General features: G+C 40.4%; 1 protein-coding gene and 1 long non-coding RNA gene across 2 annotated transcripts in view; one reads left to right on the top strand and one right to left on the bottom strand.

The window, feature by feature from the left end:
* Positions 1–25,541, top strand: part of LOC146663004 (uncharacterized) — an 82,493-nt gene that overhangs the window by 54,202 nt on the left and 2,750 nt on the right. The gene's annotated exons all lie outside the window — the stretch shown is intronic.
* On the bottom strand, positions 4,207–25,048 carry LOC146663005 (ryanodine receptor 2-like). Its single transcript, XM_085417320.1, has 6 exons — positions 24,977–25,048; positions 20,019–20,175; positions 17,527–17,591; positions 17,243–17,343; positions 16,602–16,653; positions 4,207–4,401 (listed from the first exon to the last, which is right to left on the bottom strand). The coding sequence occupies exons 1-6, from the start codon at positions 25,046–25,048 to the stop codon at positions 4,207–4,209; spliced, it is 642 nt and encodes a 213-aa protein (XP_085273446.1).

Below are 25,541 nucleotides of genomic sequence, written 5' to 3'. Positions count from 1 at the left end.
CAAACTGGTTACTTTGGATAGTTTCTCTCTTCATAAGGACATTATAATGGTCAGATTCTTTTTAATAACTCATCCATTTAGATACTAGTAAGGTATAAACTTAGAGCGGTGGCTGCTTTGATTGGCTCTTGCACAACGTTTTTCTACTCCTACTTAAATCTAAAAGCAGTTTTGCTAAAAGTCATTCACTAGTTTACACATAATCACAACTGTTTATTCTATATGCACAGCATATGTGTAAGGCATTTTCCCAATCACACATACACATGGATACATTAAGAGTTTAGTTTCTTGCTCAAGTCTGCTTTAATGTGCGGACCGGAGAAGCCCAGTGTGAAACTGTGAAAAGAGCTTCCTAAAAGAAATTCCTGTATTGGAACCATAGCTTTTCTTTCTTTGGTACTGCCTTTGGCACCATCTTGTGGTCATTGTAAATAGCAGTATTGCAAAGGATGTGAGCCTGTAATAATCACTGTGGTTACACATGGGGGTCACTAAGGAGCTTCCTTTTTGCTCAGTGGTTCATAGACCGAGCATCGCAGTGCAATAATCCTTTTAATCCTTGCTTAATATGGCTTCATTTCTAAGCTGCTAGCTTTTTGACTATCTTTTGGGACTGAGTACTGTATCTGTGATCATGGTTATTTGCAGACAAATTAAATGTGTCTGTACAGTACTGTTTCTCTAGGCTGCTCATATGTTACAGTTATTGTTATTTTACTTCTGTAATAATACACATACAATTTGCTTTCTTTTATGTTTTACAAATATTTGCATATTTTTCACAATTAAACCCTACCAAATACAACAAACCATCTGTGCCTTAGAGGATGCATTGATAAAGGATATAACAAGTTAGCTATGTAATTGAAAATACATTACAGTCAAAAACTTGTAATGAGGACAGCATAAATTCAGTCAAGGCTGTTGTGAGACAAGTGAATTGCCTTAGAACTTAAAACGTTTTTATTGTCATTGTACAGTTGAATGCACAGCAAAATTAGGTAGCAAGACTACAAAGGTGCAGAAGTAAAGAAAACAATATACAATAAACTCCCACACTGTGGGAGTTTGTACATGGGCATCATAATAGGATATAATAAATAAGGGTAGAATGGCTATGGTGATTAAGGATAGGGATGGTAATTGCACATCTGCCAAAATATTGCACAGGGAATAGTGGCAAGTACTTCTTAGTAGATGTATAAGAGGTATAAATTTAAACATGCTTCTTTATGTATGAAAAACATAGTCAGCCATCCTTTGTTCACTGAGTGACTGCAGACATGTAGAACCTGCTACCAATCCAACAAGAGCCCAGTAAAACAGTAAAACAGTTCTCTTAATAGAAGAACAAATTCAAACTCCCCAGCTTACCAGGTAAGATCCTTCATCATGTTTGACCTCTGTCTGTCTGCCACAGCATCCTCTTAACCTGCCTCACTGAAACCTGAACTTATTTTATCAACAGGACACTGTAATGTAAAGTCAGAGTGTAATCTTGCACAGGATCAGTGTGCAATACCTACATACTTTCTCCTGTTCAAATAGTTAAACATCACATTGAATTTTAGTGCTACACGTCCGACATACAATGGTCGACCTAATCCATAAACTATTAAATGGCATCAAACACGGCCACACTGAAAGCCAACTAAACGAAGCTGCTGTTTACGTGAGCAAACACAGTGTGGAGGGTTGGTGGTTTGTAACATCAGTTCTTATTTCATCTTTTCTATAACACAGTTTTAAAAAACTGTGAAAACAGAGTTGTTTACTTATTTTCGATACTCAGTTGAACGTGAAAAGAACAAGTGACATATTAAATGTATGTATTCACATTTACTATACATTTACGTTTAAATCCTTTTGCTTTTCGCAACCCAAATTACATGAAAAAGCAACCCCTCTCTTCCAAAGCATTCCTGGCATCCTTTTTAGATTTTGACACTTTTTGCCGCATACAAACTGCGAGTCACCTTGTATATGTTGACTATAAAATTAGAGCAAACCTTCTCTAGATACATTTTGATTGTCCTTAGTATTAAATACGCAAGACAGCACTGCATTTCCACAAAAGCTGACAAACACTGAGAAATCTTTGAACAGTATTATAGCCTCACCATCCATCGCATTGGTGATTCTGGCATAGATTAGCATAGCCTGTAAAGAATAGATGACATTACTAATACAGGCTGTACTAATTAAAGCCAGAAACATCATTTCGTCACAGAAAATCTCTTTGGCTGGTGTTCTTAGAACTGATGATAATCTTGTAGAAGAGAAACATTTTAACCTTTCAGCTGAAGAGTGACTTTTACATAAACAAGTCAACAAAACACACATTAAAATAGAAGAATCAACTAAAACGGTAAGTACTTAATCTTAAAGAAAGTACATGAAAATACTCTGCACATGCAAATCCTTTCCAATAAGTTATGAATGAAATCAAAGACAGTCTCCTTGACTTTACTTTAAAAATTTGCATTTAAAAACAATGAGAAACCTCTCACTAGTTACTTAAGGAATAGTAAATGACTGTATTTATAAAACCCTAACTATTAGACATTGAATTACACATTGAATTGCTCTTACCTACCCACTCTTGTCTCAGTATCTACTGTGATATCCTGATGGGAAACTTAGCTCTACTCATGCAGCGTAGAGTTTTCTTCTGTAGTTCAGTGGGTGAGTGACGGAATCCTCCAGCTCCGCCTTTGACCAAAGCTTTGCTTCTTTCTGCAGGGGAGGTTTTTAGAAGAGTACTTTTACAAGTTAGCGTTAACTAGAAGATGTTGTGAGGGATCTGACCAAGAAACTGTCAGATAATAAAATGACCTTATGAACTAAAAAAGATACAAACTGAGAATTAAATGGAATATATCTTTATGCATGATCAGTCATCCATCCCAAAAAGTTGATTCGGTTCATCTGGAAAATGCTACATACAGATGAACAGAATCAACCAAATTATAGGAAGATAACACTAACTTTTGAAAGGACAAACGCCCCTTTTCCATTAGTACCTATTCACACCAACTAGACACAGCTTGCCACGACATAACAATTTAGAACCACCTTATGTCCGTGGTCATTGTCATAGCAACATATGTGAGCATCCCACATGAACAAAGCAATAAATGTGGGCGTCGAGGCAAGAATATACCTGCTGCTCGGTCTGTGGCTTTTTGTCAGACCTGGAGACCTCTGTGTGGTTTTTTGTAGCAATTTTCCCGTTTTTAAAAATGGCAAACCGTGGCGAGCCGTGCCGAGGAGGTACTAATTGGAAAATGGGCTAAAGATTAGTTTTCTGTTCTCTTTGAGAGGTTGAAACTACTGAAACTGACATAACCTGATATTTGTCCATAACTTTTTAAGCAATTTACTAGAAAAAAAATGTAGTCAAAAGACAAAAAGTACACGACCATCTATTATGGGTATATCTGACTGGTGGTAAGTTGCATTAAACTGTAGATATCTGCAGTATAAAACACAGGACTGGATACACCTTAAAACCAATTATTTAAAACATCAGCAATGTAAAAAAAAAAACAAATAAAGGAAAAGTAATGTAATATAAAGTAACACAGTGGCTTTGAACCCATGTGTGAAACACTTTTGTCGAAGTGGAAAAAATGACAGGAAGATCTTACTTTGTTCTCTCTCTGTCTCACACACACACACACACACACACACACACACACACACACACACACACACACACACACACACACACACACACAGTCCTTCCAATTTGAAGACTGTCCTGACCATATAAGGACATATGAATGTGTCACTTTCATATGGCAAGCGAATGGCTGCATTCTCATGACACCAAACACGCAAGATCTGTGTCCAAAATAAAATTTAGCTGTAAATAACAATCTGACTTCCAACACGATCGTGGCTCAAGAGTTGGGAGTTCGCCTTGTAATCGGAAGGTTGCCGGTTCGACAGTCTCGGTCGTTGTGTCCTTGGGCAGGACACTTCACCCGTTGCCTACTAGTTGTGGTCAGAGGGCCCGGTGGCGCCAGTGTCCGGCAGCCTCGCCTCTGGGCAGCTGTGGCTAGGAGCTAGCCTTCACCAGTGTGTGAATGTGTGTGTGGATGGGTGGATGACTGGTTGTGTAAAGCGCTTTGGGGTCCTTAGGAACTAGTAAATATACAAATACAGGCCATTTACCATTTAGATCAGCACGCAGCAACATCACATATGAGTCTGTGGTATGAAGGGGGCGGGGGGCCAGGAGGAGGAGTCGTCTATCTGGTTGGGGTCTGAGATGCTGGACCTCCCTGCTGCTGCAGGACCAGGGACGGTCTGCTTGTCTCCATCCCACGGCAAAGGGAAACATCTCCTGGGCCTATGGCCGGATTGCCCCTCTGGGGGTGATGGTATCTGGACCTGGGAGTATAGAGTATGTTTGGGGAGTGTGTGTACAGTGTTCATTTCTGTCTCCATGTTGGGCAAATGTCGAGTATTTATATGTGTGCATGAGGCTGGGAATTCATGTTTGTGTCTGTGTGTGTCTGTTTGTCTATATTTATGTGTCAGGTTGGGTCGTAAATTTCACCTCTCTGGCAACATCTCAGGCCTATTCCCACATAACACTCGGCCGGGCCGCTTCCGGGGGGTGAGGTGCCCTCGGACCTCGGGCTTCTGGGCCCGGGGCTTGGTCTGCTCTGGCATGGCTGGCTGCCGGCAGAGCCTGCGGGCATTTCACCGCAGCCCCCTGTGGCTTCCCCCTGGTTCGATCCTTGGATTCCCCAGTCTGCATGCCAAATATCCTTGGGCAAGATACTAACCCCCAATGACCAAGTTAGTATCTAGTATCAAGCCTCCGAAGCATTCATCGGAGTGTGAATGTGTGCGCATGTTGGTTAGATTGCACTCGAGTTTAGAAGTGCTTGCATGAGTGAGTGTGAATGGGGTGAATGAGACATATTGTAAACTGCACTTTGAGTACTCAGGGAGAGTAGAAAAGCGCTTTATAAGAATCAGTCCATTTACAATTTACATAAAGGCAGAGTAATGTGAGTTTCATGCAAAAACTGTGTCCATTCTTGGATATATACTCAAGAGTGGGCAGTTGAAGACTGACCCACAAAAGGTAAGAGCAGTGGTGGAGTAGCCCACCTCAACTTCTCACAAGCACTTGCAAAGGTTTTTGGGAGCAAATTTCAAGAATTACAGCCAAGATCTGTGGTAAATGGTTAATGGACTGGTTCTTGTATAGTGCTTTTCTACTCTATCTAAGCCACAGGTGTCGAACTCCAGGGCCCTGTTTCAGAAAGCCGGTTTAGTGCAAACTCTGAGTAAGTATACCCTGAGTTAACGAAAACTCTGGGTTTTCGGTTTCACAAAGCGAGTTCAGATGAAGCCTCAGTGAGTCACTATGACGACACACTCCGTGAAGCTAACCTGCCCCCTAGCAGGTTTACTACAACTAACCCTGACTGTCCCCGTCTCTTTGTCGGAAACCTGACAGTAGGAAGTGTCAGACATGGCGTGTCCCTTCCTTGAAGAGCCAGTAGATCTTGAAGCCCAAATACTCCGCAGAGCTCTCCGCCGGGAGAGAGTGATCAGAGCGCGTATGGACATTTTATCATTACCTGATGATTTCCTGTGCGAACGTTACCGTTTCTCAGCACAATCAATAAGTTATTTGAATAACATCCTCAGGCCATATATTGCGCATGTGACACATCGCGGACATTCTCTCAGTTCTGTACATATTATTTGTATTGCACTTCGGTTTTTTGCAAACGGGAGCTTTCTGTATAATATTGGTGATGCTGAGCACGTTCCCAAGGCTACCGTCTGTCGGGCAGTCAGGAATGTTACAGTTGCACTGAAACGTCTCCTGTACTCGTTTGTGGTGTTCCCCGGTCATAGACCCACAAGATTTATCAAAGAGGGATGCCACAAAATTGCAGGTAGCAGGATGAACAAAACTTAATACATGATGTGGTGATACTTGAACTACTACTTAAATTGTACATTTATTCTCACGGTTCCCAGGCGTGATTGGCTGTATAGATGGCACTCACATTCCAATCATTGCTCCTTCAGTAAATGAAGGAGACTATGTGAACAGGAAGTCTTTCCACAGCATTAATGTACAGGTACATGGTTCCCTGTAGCATTTCAAACTAACAAATTATTTCATTATAGTAATGGATGCTAATTTGTGTTCTCTGCACTGTGAAGATCATATGTGATGCTGCCAACATTATCACAAATGTGGAAGCCAAGTGGCCAGGCTCTGTGAGTGGTGGTGGTGGAGGACCCCCACCTGTTTTTCGGGCCTCCGCTTTTTTTCTAGTGGCCATAACGGGTCACATTTGAGCATACAGAGTAAGCAAATATGTACTTGTAACGTGCTCAGATAATTTCAATAAGTGCTTACAGAGGGGAAATTAATGTAGCCTCTAACTGCAATTGATTTACATGGGACAAACAGACCAAGCACTATGGCTCATAATACAATTACACCTTACCTGTTTGGACTATATTTTTATATTTCATTTTTACTTGCTACCAGGAACGTTTGGGGCCTGTTGGGTTGCACCTGCGCTCAAATCACATCACAAAATAAAAGGTATAAAATACAAAATAAAATATAATAAAATAACGTGTTAAATGGGTGGAAATCCCTAGATCAATGTTTAAATTAACACTCACGCATTGACTCTGTCGGCTATGTTTTGCCATGCATGCTCCCTTTCTTTTGCAGCTGAGGCTGTGTTACTTTTTTTCTGCAAAATTTGCATGTTATCAGCATATGCTGCCATCAGAATTTCGGCCTCAAGCGCTGTAAAATACATTGACCGCGCCTTCTTTCCCTCCTTCTCCATGGTAATTCGCTTAATCTGTGCTCCACTAATCAGGGCTTTATGTATCCTCGTGCGCGCGCTTAACTTGGGGTTGACGCAACTCCGCGTTGATTGAACTAATTGTTATCAGCCTTTCTGAAACCGAATATTCCGAGTTGGACAGTTCGGGGTTACTCAACCCTGAGTATCGTTTTTCACTCTGAGTTTTCTAAACCGGCTTCCTGAAATAGGGCCCAGGCCTCGAGGGCCGCTGTCCTGCTTGTTTGCCAACTAACCTGCCCTGTTAGCTTCTTCTTAGCAAAGCACACCTGATCCAGGTAATCAGCAGCAGGTGGGCAGGGATGTCACAAAAACAAGCAGGATACTGGCCTTCGAGGGCTGGAGTTTGACACCCCTGATCTAAGCACTCAAAGCACTTTACACAACATGCATCAATTATCCATTCACACCCATTTGCACAAGCATTTTTTTCTAAGTGCTTTGTATCTAACATTCACATGCATTCATACTCCAATGAATGCATCGGAGAGCATCCATCTATCAAGCATCTGCTGACAATCAGCCAGGAATCAGCCAGGCATCCACCATGGCCCTTTAAAGGGCCAGGCAACCATGAAGTGGCTACATCTATATACTACATACTATCGCCTCCACAGCCTCCATTATTATGGCTTTTGTGTTGCCTACAACATCATTCCTGCACCAAAAAAAAAAGTCTTAGAGACTACAAACCTGTCACTCTGACCTCTGTCATTATGACTATATTTGGTGCTATTTTATCTAAAACCTATCCTTGCAGTTTGCCTACAGAGCCCGGTAGCACTTTCTATTACAGCTCTGGAATAAAGTAGGCTAACAAGAGGGAAACAAGAGGGAAATAATGTGGCCATTTATGAGTTATTACTATGCAATTACCAAAATAATAACAATGTAAAAACAAGTAATATCATGGTAGCTCCGTAATAAAGTGGTAATAGTAACAATGATAGGGTAACAAGAAGGAAACAAGAACTTAATAATGTGGTAAGTTATTATCACTCAATTATCTGTGGTATTTTCTGTGTAATAAGCACAAAACAGAGCTGCAAAACGCAAAACTGTCTGCTTCTAATAGCATATTAAGAAACTATTAAAGAAAACCTAAAAAGTTTGTGATTATTTCCTAGACCAGGGGTCGGCAACCTGCGGCTCTTTAGTCCTTACAGTGCAGCTCCACGTGGTTTGGGAAAATAAATTAGAAGTGTTTAGCTGAAGTGTATTTTATTTATATTAGTTCTTTTTTAACTTGTAGTTCTAAATTGGAAGATTATTGTGATATTGAAATCTAAAAATAAAATTATATTCTATTATTTTTTCATCGCTCAAAATAAGTGTCACACTCGTGGAACCCGGTATACCCGCCGAAACGGCGTGCATTTATCGAGACTTTCAACCCCACGTAGGCCAATTATGGACCTTCGGGTCCACATTATGTCAGCAGCTGTTCTCCATTGTGAACTATGTTAAAACAAACAGCGCTCACGCCTCACAGACGACAGCTTACAGTCCTGCGTAAACTGACTTCGTACAGCCCCGATTCGCAGACGCTGTGCGCAGAGGTTCAGGAGCAGAAGTCCCGTTGTAAACATATCACGGCAGACCCGACGATGTTTGCATGAACACGCTTTTCAGCATCTCTTTAATGACCACTTTTCACACACAGCTGCTGACACATACAGCCGGCTGTAGCTTTTCAGCTCACAGCCCAACACATACCACCAGACGTTAAGGCGGCGAGGCGTGATTGCAGGTGCCGCTCAGGTGCGTCCGCCTCCCCTGCAGCGGCGCTGCAGACCACGCCCCGCCACACACATTAACCAGGTAAAATGCATATTTAAGCAGAATTTTGCAAATATATATTTTTCATTTTTTAGCAGCATAGAGCTTTTTTTCCCAGTTATTTTTTAAAAGTCAGGTCAAGGCTCCAAAAGCCCAAAGGCGATATGAGGGGGGCGGCTCACAACAGTTTTTGTTCATTACATAAATAAAATGTAATTTTCTCTGTAGAACTTCATGGATGTCATAAGCAACATACCTTAGTTGTTCACACAAAGCATAAAGGTAAAAAACAATATATACAGTGTTATCTTCATTTTAGATGTCACAAAGTATTTGCAGCTCCCACTGTTTTCTTTTGCGTGGAAACAAATGGCTCTTTGGGTGTTAAAGGTTGCTGACCCCTGTCCTAGACACACCTGTGGTAGGTTCTGTGTAATAAGCATGAATAGAAACTGCTTACAAAGTGCTCGCTGCCAGTAGGTGGCAGATTGCTGCCTAGTGGGAGTCTTCACTTTCAATTTTATCCCTGGATAACGATAAAGAAGAAGTGGGGTGCCAACTGCTAACTTTAGCCACCATTTGCCTCCTTTTTGGCTTGCCTTGAATCCATGCTTGCATAAACCAGTGGATTATAACAATGCATTTAGAATCAAACCCATATTTTAGCTACTGCTGTAGGATGGCAAGGTAAGTAAAACCTTTTTTCATTCCTTTAGTAATATTTAGGACCATGCAAGTGGGCGGCTGGGTGCTACTTGCTGCAGGAGAGGCTGGATCTTTGGATAGTACATAGTTTCTCCATTTCTGCTCATAAAAGTAGAGGAGGAGCAGGATTGGCAGACTGGTTGCCCTGGTGTTGCAATTGACCACTGCGGTAAAGAGAGAGCTGAGCCAGAAAGCACTTTACCCACACCTTTGGGCAAGCTCTGTAGCTAGTGCTCTGAAGAATAGTGTTGCAGATACAAGCAATCAAAATAAGTTTCCTCTCTAAGGTGGCTGGGATCCATTTAAGAAAGGAATGATGAAGACCTCAAACATCTAAAGGGAGCTTAGAGCAGAGTTGCTGCTAGTTCACATTGAAGGAAGCTGGCTGAAGTGGTTCAGGCATCTGATGAGGAGGTCATCCCTGTGCCTCTCCTCAGAGTGTTTTTTTTTTCTATACAGGCGCTGTGGAGAGCATCCTCACACAGAACATGGCATCGTGGTTTGGGAACAGCTGTGTGAAGGACCAAAAAGCTCTCCAGAGAGTGATCCGTACAGCAGAACGCTGCTGCAGGATTGCTCTCCCCCCGCTTCAGGACACCTACACCAGGAGATGCCGGACTAGAGCAGCGCAGATACTGAAGGACCCGTCCCATCCTGGCAACAAACTGTTCCAACTTCTGCAATCTGGTAGAAGGTTCCGCATCTTCCGGGCAAGGACAGAGAGACTCAAGAGGAGCTTCTATCCCCAAGCCATCCGGGCCCTAAACACACACACCCGCCCTCTCACATCATCTATAATTGACTGAGACAGGACTCTTCCAGACACTAAACCAAGGCACAATGTACATTTCAATTCCTTTAATTTTAAATATGTGTATATTGTCTATTCTGTAAAATAGTCAGATGTCTATTCATATTAATGTACAGAATTCACCTGCTTGCTGCTCTTACTGCACATTCACCCAATGTATATACTATATATATATATATAATGTTCTTCCTCTACCCTCCCATTTTTGCACATGTCGAGGAGCATGTCAGGCTACATTTCACTATGTGTTATACTTGTATAACTATGCATGTGACAAATAAAGAACCTTGAACCTTGAACCTTGAAATGTATGGTTTTCAGGGTTTTTATCGGTTTTCAGCGTTATTTTGTTATCGTTTTTATCGTTAACTCTGTTTTCCTGGGTCTTTTCACGTGTGTTATGAATAAATCTTCTTTTTTTCGGTACCGGTACTAGTTTTATTTTGTTGTATTTATCCGCGACACCTTAAAGGCCGGTCCATGAAAATATTGTCAGGCATAAACCGGTCCGTGGCACAAAAAAGGTTGGGGACTGCTGATCTAAAGGGAGCTTAGAGCAGAGTTGCTGCTAGTTCACATTGAAGGAAGCTGGCTGAAGTGGTTCAGGCATCTGATGAGGAGGTCATCCCTGTGCCTCTCCTCGGAGTGTTTTTTTTTTTTTTTCAGGACACTCCCAGGAGGAGGCCAGAAGATCAGCTTAGGCTGCCACTAAAACTCATCTTTGGATAAGGAAATGGATGGATGTAAGTGCCTACAGCCTGTATATATTATGTAACAAGTTACCACAGAAAAGAAATTATCTTTAGAAATAAATTTAACAAATTCAGCTGAATTAAGAGCATTCTACAATTAACAAGTTAATAAATAAAATTTTATTTTCAAAATCATGCAAATCTATCATTGCTTATAGATCAATTTCCTCTTTACACATTCGTCTCTCAGAAGTAGCAATAGCCTACTCATAATTACTACATGAAGTAGACTTTGTGGCAAACTAAACATTCCCCCTTCATGATACATATGGAAAATATTTATTTTTACATGAGCAAAATGCCACTTGGTAATGGCGTGGTTCAGTCTGAAAAGGGATTGGAATAAATAAAAATGAGGCATCGCATCAGCATGGTATAGTGAACACAATTCAAGACACTTACACTGGTTGATTGCAGTTGTGACATCCACTGTGTTATCAGTGTTAAAGTCATCAGTTATCAGTTACACATGCACCAGCACTCACTTAAAGGTGAAACCAGTAAACATGGCTCTTTAGTGGCCTCTAGTGCCAGCCTAAACACAACAGCATTAACAACAAACATGTTCCTACCAATGCGTCTCCATCAGCAAAGTCTAGAGTTTCATTTATAGGCTTCCTGACATTGTCTTCTCTGACAAACTGCATCATACTTTAAGCTGCCTGATTTATTATCAAACACTTTGCATCAAACAGCAGCTTAAATCTGTTAAACAGTTTATACAAGTTGAACTGATATTCCTTTCAACTTTCTCACACTCTACTACTGACAGTTTTGAGTTTTAGAGATAAAAGGGTGACAGATAACAAAATCTATAGGTTAGAGCCAGTGAAATATTACGCTACTTGTTGCACCTTTAAGATCGAGTGAGACAAATATAACAAAACCTCAGTTTACTTCTTTATTATCTGAAAATAAAAGATAACTGAATAAATATAAAACTTAAATTACTTCTGAGACAAAGTTAAGTAAGCTTTAATTTGTTCTACCTCTTTCTTTGAGATATACAATGGTAAAAGTGATTCGTCTCTTAAACTCACTTAAGGTCTTTTGCTTGACCTCAGAACCAACTTAAGCAAACCTTTACAAACAGAGATGGTTAAATGACAGAAAAGCAGGGCCTACTGTCTTATTTTTCAAATACAATTGTGGTAAAATTTCTTAATGAGTAGTGATGTGCGATACCACTGATTTCCTTTCCGATCCAATACCAAGTAAAACTCAGGGTGGTATCGACGATCCTGATCCGATACGAAACTTTGTACAAATACTTATTTTATTTATTGTATCTCAAATGATAGCATCATAATGACATGACAGGACATCAGATTACTTGTTCTTATCACTTAATAATGCAGAATTCATCACATAGAAATAAAAAAAACTGAAGTTTGAACATCTTGCCTGCCTGCAGCACTAAAGGACTCCATGAGAGACGTCTTTCTCGCCCTAGAAGCACCTGTCCCTCTCCTCCTCTTCTGTTCGCCTCAGCATAAGCTCGTCATATTCTGTGATATGATTTACTCTGAGGTGTTTGACAAGGTTAGTGGTGTTGCCACAACACCTCACTTTTTTGCCACATATATCGCAAACCATGTCTCGGCTGTTTGTGGAGGTAACATTGCTTATATGGCAAAGTTCCTCTTTTCTGTGTCTTATCTATTAATATGCCTGTGCACTAAAACTTCCTGTTTTTTTAGTCTGGCTGAGCACTTAGTTTGTGAGTCAAAAGTGGCCTTGCTCTACAAGCCTTCATTATTAAAGTACATAAAACAATAAAATAGGAAAATAAGGATACTAAGGATATTGATTTCATGACAATATCGATATTTTAATGTGAGAATCGATTCTAAAACACAAATGACTGGTATCGGAGGAATCGATATTTCAGCATCGATCCGCACATCACTATTAACTAATTGTAATTAACTATTACAATTTCTAAGAAACTGAAAATAGTAGCCCACAGACTGTAACACATGGCTGCTGATTTCTAACCAAAGCCACGACAAGTGTTGATCTTTAAACTTGGTTGTATAGCAGTATCAGAAATTATACAATAAAAAATATATATTTATTCTGCATCATATAGCTGAACAGAACCTGCAGCATACACTCAACCTGTTGTCTTATTAGGTCCACCGAGCAACATCTGTTGTATTCTGATGAGTAAGCTGGTGTCAATTTAAACATATTTTGTATATTTCCCCAAATGTGTTTTTATAAAGACAGATTAAATACGAAAAATTTCATTAACCTTTTAACATCCACCAACTTACTTACAGCCCACTTAAAGGTGAGGTTAGGTTACATTTTAGCTACATGCTAAACATAACATTACTGTTCTCAAGACATTACCTTAGGTCTCATACATGCATCTTACCTTCAGAATTTCTGTTATTAGACTTCAGCTGAATATATTAAATAGGTGAAAATTCCAATTGAATTTACAACCTGGTAAATATGAACTTAATGCTAACCGTACCCCTAATCTTAACTCTAAATAGGCTGTGATGGTTGTTTAGCGTTTCAACTGAACCCTTCAAGATGATGGTAACTAATGGAATTAGAAGTTCTGTAAAACAGAAAAAAAGGATTTACTGAAGGAATGTTGTACAAAACGAAATGTGGTTAAAATGTAACCTAGCCCTAAGTTTATCTACTGTACCCTGGTTTGAGGCTAGTTACAGTCTGGTCAACCTAAGAACCCCTGAGCCATAACATCTGTGATATCCAAAGTCCTTCTCTTCTTCTACTTCTATAGAATATTATTCTGTGGTACTCTTAGCTTCATATGTTCTCCTCAGTTTGTATATGGTATTATTATGAAGCTACTTTTCTTGTCTAGCTTTCATAGATCCTCCCCAGCTAGATAAGGCACTGCAACCTCCCGTCCCCCCTTTCTGTCTCCTCATGCTTTGTTGTGCTATTCTAGTACTGCAGGAAACCCATCTGATTGCTCCATTCTGGCTGATTATTCCTCTTAGCTAACAAGCATGCAGCTATATCTGCAGCCATAAACTTCTAGAACAAATAAATGTGGTAAGCCATGAGCATATAATTAAGGGTCCCTTCACACACAGTGCTGGCATGGTACAGTGTGTGGACACAGCATGATCAACAGTGAACTTACAGTCCGGTCCAGTGCCCAATGACAGAATGTTTTTGTTTTTTCAATTTTGCCTCTTACAACCCCACAGTGGATTTTTAATCACATGACCAAACTGTCGTTTACCTTTAATTCCAGGAGTTTAACAAAATACTGCTTTATTTATTTAGATATTACAACAATTTTTATACTTAGGTCCATAAATCCATCAGTAATTTCGGTCAGTAACTGCCTGAAGTCTAGAACCCAACAGACATCGCCAAATGTTTCTTCCCTTGAGATCCACCATCAGAGATGGGCAGTAACGCGTTATTGGGTCTCCTTCAGCGTATGAAAAAGGCAAGCCTTCATCATTCACCACTCCTTACACGTTGTTGTTTAAACTTTGGATTCCTGGACTGGAAACTGCTGAAACTGCCCTGTTGTAGCACTCCATTCCCAGTGACGATACGCTACATGGACTTCGGGCCATTTTGAAAGTAAAAGTTGTCTGTGAATGTCCACAGTGTAATCTCAGGGTTCACAGAGCAAGTGGTCAAAACAGGACTTCTAGAACGTGATCCAGAAATAGCACCCATGATGATTATCATCAGTATATATCCAACAAAATGATCTTGAATGGGAGACTGGCCAGTTTTTAGCTTTTAACAAAACTCATTACTACAAAAACATTTTCGAATAACTTCTATAAAGTATTCTGCTTTAATCACAATTAAGATAAAAACTGATAACAAGTTTGTTTTGAGGCCCTTGTTCAGGAATTAGTTAACCATTACAGGAAATGTTATCCTTTGTATGTGATCGAACATACAAATATGACCAGAGGTGATTTTCCATGTTCCATACTGAGGCTTTAACAATGTTAGCAGTAGAGCTGGGCGATAGAACGATAACGATATGTATCGCGATATAACTTTTTCTCGATAGAAAAATTAAACTATCGCGATAGACCTTGCCGCTCTTGTCCTCTTAAAAAAAAAGAAAAAAAAAAAAAAGAACAGCCAATCCAAATTAAGTAGCGCAGAGCCGAACCAATCACAGCCGCAGCGTCACGTCACGTGACTTGTTACGTACAGCACAAGTGCCAAGCCGCACATGTGTATTTGTTTGGGAAGCAGCCAGCCACCGTACCGCCCGGGTAATGGAGGAAATGAGTGTGCCGACTAGAAAAATCAACCGAGCGTGACCGAAGAGAAAACAGATGATGGTTCCAACGCCGGAGAGATTGTCGAACGGAAGAGCCACAGAAGTTCCGTAGTGTGAAGGTATTTCGGCTATTTCAAGTCTGACAAAAAACAGAGTAGCGTGCACTGTAAATTGTGCCGAAAGCAAGTCTGGAAATACAATAAACTGGTGCATGCGCTACGTCCACACATACCCGGGTATTTTTGAAAACGCAGATTTTTCTATGCATTTGCACCTTTCGTCCACACGTAAACGGCGTTTTTGGTCACTGAAAACGAAGATTTTTGAAAACTCCGTTTTTGCATTTACGTGTGGACTAGAAAAACGGAGAAAACGCAGCGTCAAAGGTGTGCGCATTTTTTGACGTCACACTGTGCGCCACGTTATTGTTTCAGTGAAATGAATTTCTACAATACTGTTAATTCTACTCTCTGCAGTGTTTAAATGCTTACATATACACAGTTACTGTCCCTCCACACATACGACTCGGTTCTGCTTCTATGCCCCAGCTTTGTTTACTTTTTCCCACCGAGGCTTCTAGACTTCTGATTGGCCAACATTTCTGCACGGTTAGGAATCTAGCGCCACCTGCTGCTTTGGCATGTTCATATCAGCGTTTTCCTTCATTTCTGCCTTTATGTGTGGACGGGATTATTTTTAAAACGAAAACGGAAAATCTCCGTTTTCAAAAATACCCGTGTACGTGTGGACGTAGCCTCAGTCTCTGACTGGAAGCGCTAATTCGTCATTCGGCTTTTGTCAGACTAAAGTAACTGTTAAAACTGTTTGAAAAGCTCAGCTATACAACAAGGAGAGATTGAGAATTTCCTTTTAGTTCTCAGTTTATTTGATATTGACAAAAGTTAGTCAGTTTTGTCTGTTATTCTGTAAAACAAACTAAGATTTATTTTTAGAATTAATATTTTGTTTCTAAGTGAAATTGACAATTTAGTCTGTTTCGTTTGTTCTATTTTGAAACTTAAACGCTTTAGCGGCTGCCTTTTGTGTAGTTTGCAATATTTGCCTTTATTTATCTGAAAAAGTCTCATGTTCCTTAAGTACATCTACCCTGTTGAACTTATTATGGGAAATAAATATTTAAATAATAACAAGCTGCTGATTATTTCACATTTTACTTGTGAGCAACAGCACATTTAAATCTTACAAATATAGTTATTTGGCTGATATCGTGATAGATATCGTTATCGCCTGAAATGAAAAAAACATATCGTGATGTGAAAAAAATCTTATATCGCCCAGCTCTAGTTAGCAGCCATTAATAAACTGTTAGAAACACTTAGAGAGAGTTTGAAGCTAAACTGTACTGACCATGTAACAGGATGACAGTCTTGTATATTTACTGGCAGAGAGATTGGAAAGGTGTTTACCTGGCCTGTGTGCTCTGTTTCGTCTTTGTTGATGAGATACATCAGAAAGAATCTGAAGCACACACACACACAGACAGACACACACACACACACACACACACACACACACACACACACACACACACAGTTGTTAGAAAACACAAACAGTATTATCATTGCATATATTAGTCACACAGCATCAGTGCCAGATGTTACAGTGGCACTTGCTGGCTGGGTAACAAGGCAAAGACAAGAACGTAACGTGGTCATTTCTAAGTCATTAGGACTCAATTACCAAAGTAACAAGCACTTAATATCCAAGTAGTATCATGGTAGCAACTGTGGTTACAGTTGAGTAATACCACACTGAAATGTATGTAACTGGATAATAAGTGTCCAAACACTGGGGATAATAATGTGGAAACACACCTCAGTGTAACACAAATGCTGTGGTACAAAACAAGCCAGGACAAATATCATAGATATCATCGCCCACCTGAGATTGGGGACCAAGCCCCAAGTACACCAAGATTGGGTACCTATCTTTCATTAACTGACCTGAAAGACTGTGTACTATGTAGGTGTGATGATCTATGATGATGTAGGTGTTAAAAGGTACAATAACACACACAGAAATACAGACACTCTCCAGACGTACTTACAGGTAGTTGGCTAAGTTGTGCTCCTGTAGAGTGTGCGTTTCAAAGCCGTGTGGCACGGTGTCAAAGTAGTCATTACCTATTCCACAGATAAAACATTTGGTCTGCAAGAGAAACACGTGATAGTTAGGTGGTTGTCATTTATTGTAACCTATTGGCAATCTTCATCTATGCCTCTGTTGGAGGTACAGCTATACAAAACAAAAGAACCACAAAATCTATATTTTTACATGTTCATATGCCTGAATTTAAAAAAAACTGCATTGAACTGTTGTGTGTGTTTTCACCTCCATGTCTTCTTTCACTTGTTCCTGCTGATCCCTCAGCTCTCCAAAAGCATCAATGATTAACCCTAGGATTTCAGAGAGGGTGGAGCTTAAACATGCTGGTCCACATTATTACACTGAATACAACAATAGATATGAAAACCACAGGCTATCTACTATATCTACTATAATACTTCTAAAGGAGTCTTTTTTGCTATTCAGTTACATTCTCTATATTACGTCCAAAGTGTGTATGTCCCTATAGGGAAGGATATAAATACTAAAGACAAAGCCTACACAGATGCAAAATCCTGAATGTTCCAGGACCCATCATATTTTAAAAGCCTCATAATATCATATTAATCCAACTGAGCACTGTAGTGTCAGAATGTAAGCCAACGCTTGGTTTGTTTCCAAAAGTAGAATGGGAGGTAGAGCCCTCAGCTCTAACCAACTCTTCTCCAATGAAACCAGCTTCCAGTCTGGGTTCCTGAGACAGACACCCTACTTTTACGATTAGGCCCCAAACTTTTGTTTTTGACAAGCTTAGTTATCATCATTGTCAATATGTGTGGCAGAGGGAAATAATTATTTGGTCCCTACTCAGTTTCTACTACCACTAACGTTTCTCACTGGAAAAGAAATGAACAGTTTCTAATTTTTATGGTAGTTACATTTTAATGGAGAGAGAAAGAATATCAACCTAAAATCTAAAATTTCATTGAAGTTATGGATTGGTTTGCATATCACTGAGTGAAACAGATGTTTAATCCCCAACCAAAATATGACTTTGCACTTGGTGAAGAAACCCTTGTTGGCACACACAGTGTTAAGGCATTTCTTTTAGGTGATCACCAGGTTTGCACATCTTACGAGTGATTTTGGCCCATCCCTCTTTACAGAAATTCTTCAGATTACTTGGCTCCTTCTTGGGAATTCAAAGCCTCCACAGATTTCTGTAGTCTATTGATACTAGATAGTGGAAAAGGGGTGGGATTAAATAAGCATATGCTTCTTCCTGCTCCTTTTTGAACATGAACGTTATTTGGAGTTGTGGTTGCTCGTTTTCCTTTTGTTTTGCTTTGTTCATTTGTCTCTTTTAATTCTATTTTGTTGTACTTTTTCAACATGTTCAAAATAAAGATTCAATCAATCAATCAATTTTCTATTGGACTGAGCTCTGCAGACTGGCTCGGCCACTCCATGGAAGGCAGCACAACTAATGTGCTGCTTCTTCTTCCGCCACTGGTCCGTTGCCTTGGTGGTATATTTTAGTTCACTTTCATGCAAGAAGACCCATCTAAACCCATCTTAGGTGTTCTGATTGAGAGTTTACAGTACAGTACACCCTCTTCTGTGGAACCAGCTTCCAGTTTGGATTCAGGAGACAGACACTATCTCTACTTTTAAGATTAGGCTTCAAACTTTCCTGTTTGATAAAGCATATAGTTAGTGCTGGACCAGGTGACCCTGAACCTCCCTTAGTTACCGTGTTGCACTGTTTCTTCTTTAGTGACCTTTTTCTCTCACTTTGTGTTTGTACACCGCTCTGCATTTAATTATTAGTTACTTTTAATCTCTGGCTCTCTTTCAAAGCACGTCTTTGTCCTGCCTTCCTTCCCCCAGCCCAATCGTGGCAGATGGCCGCCCTCCCTGAGCCTGGTTCTCCTGGAGGTGTCCTTCTGTTAAAAGGGAGTTTTTCCTTCCCAGAGTGGTTCCTCGTAGGAGGGTCATATGATTGTTGGGGTTTGCGCTTGTTTTTTTGTATTATTGTAGATAAAAGGCACACTGTGGAAGATAGGCAGAGTTTAATAATAAGTAATGTTTACGTTTTTTTATGGGAAGAGGAGGATTTTAAATTCAGTTCTGAACTTAACAGGGAGCCAATGAAGAGACGTTAGTATGGGAGAAATACAATATATCTAGTTCCTGTCAGGACTCTTGCTGCAGCATTGTGGATTAGCTGAAGGCTTTTCAGTGAGTTTTTAGGACATCCTGACAATAATGAATAGTCCAGCCTAGAAGTAATAAATGCACGAAATAGTTTTTCAGCGTCACTCTGTGACAGAATATTTCTAGTTTTAGAGATGTTGTGCAAAGAAAGCAGTCCTATATTTTGTTTAGTATGCACATATCCTTTCCCCAGAGTTCGTATCTGGTTAGGCACTATGTTTCATTGAAGTTGTTAAGGCCAAGTACAATAAGCTCAGTTTTATCTGAATTTACAAGCAGGAAACTGTTTAAGGTGGTGTTCAAGTGTACTCCACTTTGGAGAGACGTCGCGATTATTTAGTCTAGTCAATTTGAAATAAACAGAACAACCAAAATATTGGAAACCAAACAGAACCAGAAATGATTGCTCTCAAAATAATTATACATTTGAATCACCACTTCCTGTGGTGTTTACTCTACTTTACAATATTAGAATGTATTCATTTGGCTAATAGTTGCCTAATTAACTGCTTGTGTTTCCATTAAACTGTTTGTGTGCATGTATGTGTAGGATGCCTCACCCTGGATGATAGCCAGGAGGATTACAATGACAAAGAAGAAGAAAGTGATGTCAAAGATGATCCGGTAGATTTCGTACTCATCACCAGCTGGATCCTCGATCTGGTCACCAATTCCTCCACCTGCTCGCACTCCCACATACATGTGGAACATGTAACACTGAGGAACAGAGAGAGATACACAGGAAGGGGGGTACAGGGGTAACAGAGGTCAAATCTTTTGCATTGGGTTTTTAATGGGCAGAACCATGACTGTCACAAACAGCTTGAACACACTAATGTTTCTGAAACATCAGAAGACATGACATCTGTAAGTCTCTTTGCAGTAAAACAGGCATGATTCTAGTCACTGTAGAGGTCCAGTAACATTTTGAAAAATCATTGTTAGTGAATGCAGTTCACAGTGCCCTCAACTCTGCAGGTTACAAAGAAGCCATATGTGAATATGATCTAGAAACGCTGCTGTCTACCTTCTGCGGACCAAAGCTCATTAAACCAGGGACCGAGGGAAAGTATAAAGCATGTTCTGTGGTTGGACAAATAAATATTTTAAATTCTTTTTGGATGATGCATCCTCCAGACTACAGAGGAAACCAAATCAATGCTGAAAGGTGTGTTCAGTTTTTAGGAGAGCATATGCTTCCATCCAGATTTCTTCATGAAGGCGTTGCAAAACAATGCGAAACCACAAAAAAAGTTTTCTTCTATCTTAGCAAGGCAGAGCTATTAATGCATCAGTAACAACACAGCGCAATGTTTGTGTTAAAAGCACCGCAGCACATTCGCAGACAGAACCTGCCCGGTGCTGTGCATATGGCTTATGTAGCGAGTCATAAATAAACAGCTGTAGCAGCACAGATCACAGGTTTTACAGTTTTACTAATGTTTATATACAGTGGTTCCATGTTGGATGGTTAAGTTGGGCTGATTAAGGCTGTTGGTTGATGCGATGTTCAGAGCTGGAAATCTGACTTGAGGGGACACTGAAAAATTCAGGAAATTCCGACTTCTGCTTTCACATGGAACGCACCATCTGACCATTTTTTGCTACTATAAGCCTTATTGTAAGGAAGGAGACCAATCTTGCTAGGGCAGTGCCATTCATTAGTGCATCTCACCATCCTACTAAGCGCCTGTCACCTTCTTGAACTACAGACAGGCCGAGCTGCAACACTTTAGCCCCTAATAGGAGACAAAAGAGCTCTATGGAATGCAATGGGTGGCTGACTATAGGGGATTAGTGTGTGTTTGTGTGTCCTGAAATTTCCGGGTGACAGAAGGCTTCCTTCTACCCTCAGAAAATACCATAGAGCCCTTATATAGTATTTCTTTCAGATGGCTTAGCAGCAGAAAACATTCTCATCTAAGCTGAGTCTGTTTGTACTTGGCATGTCTCTCATCACTGACAAGATGGTCTAATGTTTGGCTTTGCGATACACTTATCTTTCACCCCGACTCACACTGACCTGCATTAATGACACAGGTGCTTATGTATAGGTAATGGCTTACACTTCCAACATTTAAATTCATCATAATTGTTCCATTTCTGTTTCATGGCCACATCTTTGGTTAGACTTTACTATGTCACAAAGTTGTCTCTTTTAAACTGGCTAAACAATGGAAGCTTGTGCTGCATAGGTAAGGTAGGTAGGCACCGCTATCATGAAACTGGTATATCAGCTGATTCTGATACTCCAAATGCCCTTATCCAGCTCACCAATTTTGGATAGACTTCCTGGAGCCAAATAAGGCAACCCCCAAAGACAGTCTTAAATTGAGCTTAAATCACAGTAAAGGCTCAGGTTAGTAACATATAATTATTTATATTACTTGCACTGTTGCTATTCCCAAAAACGTAATAGATGCCTGAAAAAGAAGCGGACAAAATAAGTAATCTTCTTACTGCCTGAGGGTAACACTGCCGAGACTAAAACTACTGACTCAAAGCTCTCTGTCCATAAATGGAAGTGTGTGCTCTTTACAGACAGCAAAAAATGAAGTTTTAGTGAGACAAACTTGATGGGAGCAACTTCCCACAGCCAAGAAAGTGAACTGCAGCAGTGCATACCAGACATCCCAGTATTAGCTTTGGGTACAAAAAAGTATTTGAGTCATCCTGAGAAGCCTCACAGGTGTTTTTTCATTTATGAATAATGGCTCTCACCCATCATTCAGTGGAATCCTAAAAGCCTTAGACATGGCTTTGTAACCTTCTATGATAGACGACAGATTGACAGATGATACTAGATGACAGACAGACTGATAGAGGTCAGTTACTTTGTTTCTCATCTCTTTTTGAGTTTCTTTATATTCTGGCTCATCAAACTGAAGGGCCCATACAAACAGGACCCCCTCAAACTGACTTTTAGTTTTAGTCACCTTGTTTTCCAGCAAATTAACTGTTCTGTCACTAGTTATAAACTAGGAAATTAGCATAAACTAATGTAAGTGCATCCAACCTAATGACATCCTGCTCTGAACAGGCACAGGATGGTGCTAAACATGTTCTAAAACCTTTCAATTTAAACAATTTTTTATTAAATCCAGTTTCACAGACAGTGTTAAATCTAGGACCGTTTCTGAGAGCAGGGCTCCATGGTGTAAGTTAGTATTTATATATGTAATGTTTCCATTTTAAGGCCGACTCTATAGCCCTGTTCTTTCATTTTAGATAACTTAAAGAACAGGGCTATAGACAACCATGAACAATTACTCTCTGGATGTTAGGGACCAAATCAGCCGCTGTAAACTGGCAGGACTTTAATGCCACCACAGCAGATTGCATCACAGTTTTGCAGCTGGGTGCGGTGATGGATAGGATGTTACGTCACTTCATCCCTCACGACAACAACACATCTGAGATGCACACTGACATTTCAGAGAGTAAGCTGAATGTTTATTCTTTAACCTGTTGCATTACAAGGCTTGAAAATTCTGTTTTCTGTGTTATCTGTCTTTATCTGTATCGCTAATGCACACGCAGACTTATATAAACACCAACGTGATAAACTCGAACCGCTCTTTTGTATCTCTGAACAGATTGCAAGTGTTTCCTGTTGGGTTGTTACTGTCAGAACCATGAAGACCGCCTCACCCTAGAGGAAGTTCAGAATCATCCCTGGCTCAAATGACTTATTGATGCCAAGCAAAACAGGTTTACAGAGCAGAAGCTCTAACAGAGAAGTATTTGGTCACATTGAAAAGCTATGGCACATTGCTGTCCATGTTCTTCATTTCTATCTTTTTTACAAGGCCCGCCCCTCTGGAAGCACAAGAGCAAGTGGGCCATGAGATCACAGTGGAACTTCCATTCAGTCTTTAGTCTTGCTCCCATTGTATTTTCCAACATGGAAAATACCCCACCCACCCCCAGCAATCCGTGGAAAGGGGATCTCTCTCTGAATTGCCTTTCCCGAGGTTTCTTCTCAAGTTTTTGAGGAGTTCGTCTTCTTAGAGAGCTTGTGCTGCGTTAAAAACTGTTGCTACTATCAACCTGAGTTATGAATACAGTTGTGGTCTAATGCTTTGTCAGTGGTACAAAGTTTGCGTTTGCGCACTTTGCCACTTCAGCCTGTATTTAGAGCCACAACTGTATACACAACAGACCGAACATGCTCAGCTTTGCCAAAGCTCGCAGGAATTGGAGTTTAATTTGATCAATTAATTATTTCTGAATCAACTTAACAAAACATGGGCAAATGTAAAGAAATTTATCAATCAGGGAATTAGTAGCAACATTAATTGGACAATCTAAATTTGTTGGTTAATTATTAAATGAATCTGGATAACTCATCCTGCATCTCCTGTGTGTTTATGTCATTGATATTGATTTATTAATGATCATTTGTTTGTACTAATGCGTCACAATTTCCTTGAACGTTAAAGGGTCTGGATTTCTTCTCTTAGGTGCCTCAGTGGGATCATCCTGTCCTGTCATACTAAGAAATGTGAGTTTTTCATTGCTTCACCTGCACAAAATACCTAGGCACAAAAAATGGTCCAGCTCTCTCACGCTGTCCTGTTGTATAAGGCGCACAACATTCACCGCGATGAGAGGATAACTTTTGTCACTGCTCCTGTCCTTGATCCTCTGAGCCACTTAAACACCAAACTACTTGTGCGCTGTGTGGGCTTTTCTAATGGTCGTGCTAAGGAGTCCTTTCCCTCCCATCAGTTGCAGAATGCACTCAGAGTTGTACAACACTGGTGTAAATGTCAAGATGATGCAACTTTGAACATATTTAGGTCAAAAGACTTTTGACTAAAGTAAGAAGAAAAGTGAATCTAACAAATAATATGAATTGGTGTTAAATAGTTACTAGTTACTAGACAGTAACTAGCCCAGGGGATGCTAATCAACTGCCAAGGAATATTAGTGACTAACTTATTGATGCTAGTTAATAGCTTAGGTATTCTATGTGGTAACCTGGCAAGTAATCACTTGCCTTAAAAGTCTCGCCAGTCCTCTAGGGACACTTGTTGGTGGTATTTATTTGTTCATGTTACAGGCCTTGCTGTAGTGGGCGTGACCACAGATTACAATCCTGTAAAACAGGAGACATAATGAACAGAGGAAATCTGTTCTTGTTCAGTTTCCCTTACAGGTGAGGTGACTCTGGGTTGCTCTGACATATAATATGTGTATTTGTTTTCTGGGCTCTCTCTGGATTCCTCTGCGGCTGATATGTTGCTCTCAGATTCACTGTTTGATGCTGAGCTTGTGGTGATACTCTAAGACAGTACTGTACTCTGGCTGTTTCAGAGTTTTCACAGTCACTGCTTTCAGGCGTCTCCATCCAGTCACGTCTCCCAACACGATGACTTCTTTTCTTTTGGTTCCCTCTACGTGGAAGTGGTCCCCCAGTGGTCAACAGGTAGGTCTTGCACGAGGTGTAGGAGATTTCTATGAAGTAAACACATTACGTCTCTGAACACATTTTGTAAATGGGACTGTCACTCACTTGTTGTTTGACGACATACACAGTTTGCTCCCAGTAAGGTCTCAATTTTCCAGGTCCTCCCCTCTCACTCATGTTACAGACTAGGACACTGTCTCACCAGGTTGGAGAGTGACTGTGTTCTGTGTGTGATGATCATAGTTCTTCTTACCCCTTGCACTAGAGTGCTGGCTGTTCTCAGCTGCAGTACAATAAGCCTCTTCCATCCACAAAGCCCACTTTTTTGCATAGCTCTGAGGTGTTTCAGTCCCATCTCTGGCTAACAGGCCAAAAATTAAGTCTACTAGGAGATGGGGGTGTCGACCAAACATGAGGTAGTGGGATGAAAAGCCTGTTGCCTCATGCCTGGTGCAGTTGTATGCATGTACTATCTGAGGCAGATGCTCTTTCCAGCTGCTCTTTGCCTGCAGATGCTCTTAAGAGTGGCTTCTCCTTAAGCACTAGGAAACGATATTGTGCTGGCAGCACAAGCTGCCTTCGCTGAGCCGCTGTATGATGTTGCAGCGGATTTTCCATATGAAGCTTTCCCCACTCGTGCATAAGCTTTCTCACAGAGCCACTGGCTCTC

This window comes from Rhamphochromis longiceps, linkage group LG8, assembly GCF_057381845.1.
Source record: "Rhamphochromis longiceps isolate RC_006_pf linkage group LG8, R_longiceps_female_GT1.1, whole genome shotgun sequence".
NCBI classification, from domain to species: Eukaryota; Metazoa; Chordata; class Actinopteri; order Cichliformes; family Cichlidae; genus Rhamphochromis; species Rhamphochromis longiceps.
This window is presented reverse-complemented; position numbering and strand designations above follow the sequence as displayed.

Excerpts from the sequence above, each read along its gene's own strand:
- LOC146663005 (XM_085417320.1), bottom strand. The coding sequence starts at position 25,048 with ATGAGTGAGAGGGGAGGACCTGGAAAATTGAGACCTTACTGGGAGCAA. Across the intron at positions 20,176-24,976 it reads TGTATGTCGTCAAACAACAA|TGTTACATGTTCCACATGTA; the intron begins GTGAGTGACAGT and ends TCTGTTCCTCAG. Across the intron at positions 17,592-20,018 it reads CCTCCTGGCTATCATCCAGG|GGTTAATCATTGATGCTTTT; the intron begins GTGAGGCATCCT and ends CTGAAATCCTAG.